Source organism: Lolium perenne, chromosome 6 (assembly GCF_019359855.2).
Source record: "Lolium perenne isolate Kyuss_39 chromosome 6, Kyuss_2.0, whole genome shotgun sequence".
NCBI classification, from domain to species: Eukaryota; Viridiplantae; Streptophyta; class Magnoliopsida; order Poales; family Poaceae; genus Lolium; species Lolium perenne.
In genome coordinates this window covers 156,217,541-156,222,087 of record NC_067249.2, presented here as the reverse complement: position 1 = coordinate 156,222,087, position 4,547 = coordinate 156,217,541, and the positions used below count along the sequence as shown (strand labels likewise).

At 53.4% G+C, this 4,547-nt stretch overlaps 1 protein-coding gene across 1 annotated transcript; it reads left to right on the top strand.

Moving 5' to 3' along the window:
• The first annotated feature begins 913 nt into the window (after positions 1-913).
• LOC127307131 (BTB/POZ domain-containing protein At2g24240-like) lies at positions 914-2,640 on the top strand. The gene has a single exon (XM_051337835.2). It carries the CDS (start codon positions 1,144-1,146, stop codon positions 2,497-2,499), a length of 1,356 nt encoding a protein of 451 aa, XP_051193795.1. The 5' UTR covers positions 914-1,143; the 3' UTR covers positions 2,500-2,640.
• Positions 2,641-4,547: the final 1,907 nt, after the last annotated feature.

Below are 4,547 nucleotides of genomic sequence, written 5' to 3'. Positions count from 1 at the left end.
CCCTTACGCACTCCCGTGCATTCCGGAAGTAGGCACCAATCTCCCCATTAACATTCACATCCGTCTGTCCCCTGACACTAGCTGCATAAGGCGATGGACAATCACCGCAGAGAAACCCTTTCTGAGGAGCACTTCCCTCAAGAAGTCCCAATTTACTCTGTCATACGCTCTCTCGGAGTCCAGCTTGAGGAAGAGGCCTCGGCAAAGCTTCTTGACCCGAAGTTCATGCGTGATGTCGTGTAATGCCAGCACTCCCTCGTGGAGGCACCTCCCCTCAATGAAGGCTGTCTGATTCCTGTCAAGTGTCCTATTAGCTAACGGGGCTAATCTAATCGTATAAGCCTTTGCAATAAACTTGAATGTAACATTGATGAGCGTGATAGGTCTAAGCTGCTTGATATCGTCAACCCCCTTAACCTCCGGAATTGCAATGTTAAAATTAAAGTCTAAGTTGCTGAATTTTGAAGTTTGAGTCACTGGATTCGAAGATCGAGCTGCCGAAGAAGAAGAAGGATTCGGTGCAGATATGATACATTTTACATCACCTGTTATTGCAACTGGTGATGTAAAATACATCGTCTGTTGTACGTGTACTTTTTCGTGATGTAATTTTTTGTCAATGTGATGTAGGAGTATATCGTTTTTATATCACCACGTTTTGAAATGCAAAATGCAGTTAGACATGGTTTGAACCACCACGGAACATTCTAATCCACTACAGTTGGTACCCCGAGTAGGAGGACGGGCATGGTGCTCGAGGCAGAGAAAGAGCCACCCCGCACCCAAATCCACTCCGTAAACAAATCCCTGCCGCCGCCCCACCACATCACCAATTCCGTCCCACGAACAGAGCACTGATGAGCACCATGGCACCACCCGATCCCGTGTTGCGTCAATGAACAACCCCGGTGACGATGACGTCCGGCACGACCGGATCCTCGGTTCCGTCGCCACCACAACCTCAACCTCACATTTTCTCCGCCCTATATAAAACCCCGGCGCCAAACAACGCCGCGACCGTCATATCGCCCTGCTCCCGACCTGGTCGTCCCCAACTCCCGGCCTACCCGATCGAGTGCCCCAACCGTCGACGCACTCCCCGCACACGCGCGAGCCGTAACCCGCAAGCGTCCGGCCAGAGCCATGTGCACGCCAGCGGCGGGCCGCGTGCGCCTCAACGTCGGCGGCCGGGTGTTCGAGACCACGGCCGACACGCTCGCCTCCGCGGGGCGGGACACCATGCTCGGCGCCATGCTGGACGCCTCCTGGAACGCCCCCGCCGCCACCACGTCCGAGTACTTCATCGACCGCGACCCGGCCTGCTTCGCGGTGCTGCTGGACCTGCTCCGCACGGGCGGCCTCCACCTGCCGCCGCACGTCCCCGAGGCCGCCCTCTGCCGCGAGGCGCTCTACTACGGCCTCCTCGACCGCGTCCGCGCCGCGCGCTGGGGCCACTTCGACGGCGACCGCCTCCGCCTCGCCGCCTCCGTCCCCGGCCGCGCGCCCGGGGACGGCGCCGCCGTCCGCGCCGCCCCCGACGGCGGCTGCTGCGTCGCGCACGGCGCCGCCGTGCGCGTGTACAACTGGATGCTCCAGGAGCGCCGGCCCGTCCACCTCGCCCACGCGCCCGTCAACGACGCCGCCTACCTCGACGCCGCCACGCTCCTCGTCGCCGCGCGCGACGGCCCCGGCAGCAGCACTCGCCCCAGCTCCGGCGGCGTGGCGGCCTTCTCCGCGCTCACCGGCGAGCTGCGCCACCGCTTCCTTGTCGCGCACGACCGCCAGCCCAGGCCCTTCACCCCGGGAGCCCTCGCCTTCAACAACCAACACTCTAAAATCTTCGCCAGCTGCAAGGGCCGCCTCAACGAGTACGGCGTCGCCGCGTGGGACGCCGCCACGGGCGAGCAGACCGACTTCTTCTACGAGCCGCCCGCCTGCGCGCTGGGGGACGCCGACGCGCTCCAGTGGCTGGACGGCACGAGCACGCTCATGGCCGCCACCATGTTCCCGCGCGCCGACTCCTCCTTCGTCACCCTGCTGGACTTCCGCTGCAGGAGCGTCGCGTGGTCCTGGTCCGACGTCGGCACCCCCGCGTCGCTCGAGGACAAGCACGCCGTCCACGCGGTCGCGATGGAGGACGGATGGTCGGTCTGCGTCGTCAACCAGTACGACGACCTCGGCTTCCTCGACCTCCGGAGCAACGCTGGCGGCGTCAGGTGGAGGTCTGGGAGCAAGCTGCAGATGAGCAGGAAGAAGGTGAAAGGCGAGGAGACGTGCTACCCCAAGCTCGCCACGCATGGTGGTCAGCTCTTCGCGTCGACAACCACCGGCGCCATCTCGGTGTTCAGCGGCCCCGACCACGCGCTCACGTCGACACTGCGGGCGAGCGACGGCGGCGTCATCTGCGACCTCTCCATCGGGGGCGATCGTCTTTTCGCGCTGCATAACGAGCAGAACGTGTTCGATGTCTGGGAGACGCCCCCGCTTCCGATCATCTGACTTGTCGGACGATTTGTTAGTGTCTGACTGTATCAAGAGTGGAAGAATTACTAGATATTTTGACAGAGAAACATTGCAGTAACTTTCTCATCATTTTTGACAAAGACCATAGAGGATTGAAGTGTCATTATGTCACTGAACTGGCTCGTATGTGTTAAATCTCTGGAATCACTAGTCTAGATCTTTCCGAGTAGTACTTTGAGATTACAGAGATGTGTACCTTCTCCTTTACTGGAGGACGATCCTCCCGACGTCCTCATGGTGATGGTGGCGATGGCGGCGAGGGTGAGGTAGTGGCGGCGGTGATGGAGCATCCCGTCGGCACTGTGCTGAACCCAGATCGGTGGGTGTGTTGGTGGGGCGAGTGGCACTCCGGTCAACCTCGTTACGTGTGCCACCGCCCCCACCACTGTATATATAGCACATGCGACAGAGCCCACCAACCAGATGCGGTTGGGCGCCCCCGATCAGGGCGCAGATGAGGTCAAGGGTCCGAGTTCGAGCCGTTGGGCTCGGACGCGAGGAGATCATCCTAACATTCTCCCCCTTGATCTCAACTTTTCTTTTAACTTTATTCTTTCATTTTTATTCATTTCATTTGGATCAGTACATAGGGCATGTTTCATCGTCACAACTCTATTGCCGATAGAATCAGACAGCCACAATGCACTTCTCTGTTTTGAAACAAATTCTTTTACTTTTGGGCCTCTTATGATACAGGATAGGTAAGACTTTCCCTTAAACCCATGCCGGCTACGTGCTCCTTGAACACGCTGGGTGGTAAGCCTTTCGTTAGCGGATCCGCAAGCATATCTTTTGTCCTTATATGCTCGAGACTTATTGTTTGATCCTGGACCTTGTGTTTTACAACATAATACTGCAGCCTCGAGACTTATTGTTTGATCCTGGACCTTGTGTTTCAATCGGTTTCGTAGCTGTACTCGACTTGTTGTTGTGAGCATAAAATACTGCAGGCTCATTGTCGCAGTACATCTTTAGTGGTTTGTCAATACAATCTACCACTTTCAAATCGGGTATAAATTTCTTTAACCATAATGCCTGCCCAGTGGCTTCATAACATGCTATAAATTCTGCATACATCGTGGATGATGCAACTATCGTCTGTTTGGAGCTTCTCCATGAAATAGCTCCCCCTGCAAGGGTGAATACATATCCAGATGTGGATTTTCTATCATCTTTATCCCCCGCAAAATCTGCATCTGAATACCCTCTTATCTCTAGTGAATCAGATCTTCTGTATGTTAGCATGTAGTTCTTTGTGCCTTTCACATAACGCAATGCCTTCTTTACCATTTTCCAGTGTTCAAAACCTGGATTTTCTTGATATGTACCGAGTACTCCGGTGATAAATGCTAAGTCAGGGCGAGTGCACACTTGTGCATACTGTAGGCTTCCAATAGCATATGGAAACGCTTTCATTTGATCGAGCTCGTATTGATTTTGGGGACTTTGATGTTTCCCAAAACTGTCGCCCTTGACTATAGGGGCAGGTGTGGCACTGCACTTATGCATATTATACTTACTTAGAATCTTTTCTAAATAAGCCTTTTGCGATAGTCCTAATACTCCATTGTTCCTATCTCGGTGAATTTCTATGCCCAAAACATATGACACTTCACCAAGATCTTTCATATCAAAAATTTGAGGACAAGAACTTCTTTGTTTCTTGCAGTAGACTAACATCACTGCTGGCAAGCAGAATATCATCCACATACAAGATTAGGAAAATATATTTCCCACTTTTAAACTTTGCATAAACGCAATTGTCCTCAATATTTTCTTTAAATCCAAAACTCTTAGTTGTTTCATTAAACTTTAGATACTACTGTCTGGAGGCTTGCTTTAATCCATAAATGGATTTTTTTAGGCGGCATCCCATTTCTTCCTTATCTTCCATGATGAAACCCTTAGGTTGTTTCATGTAGACATTTTCTTCTAAATTCCCGTTTAGAAATGCCGTCTTTACATCCATTTGATGCAACTCTAAATCAAAATGTGAAACTAGTGCCATTATGATTCTGAAGGAA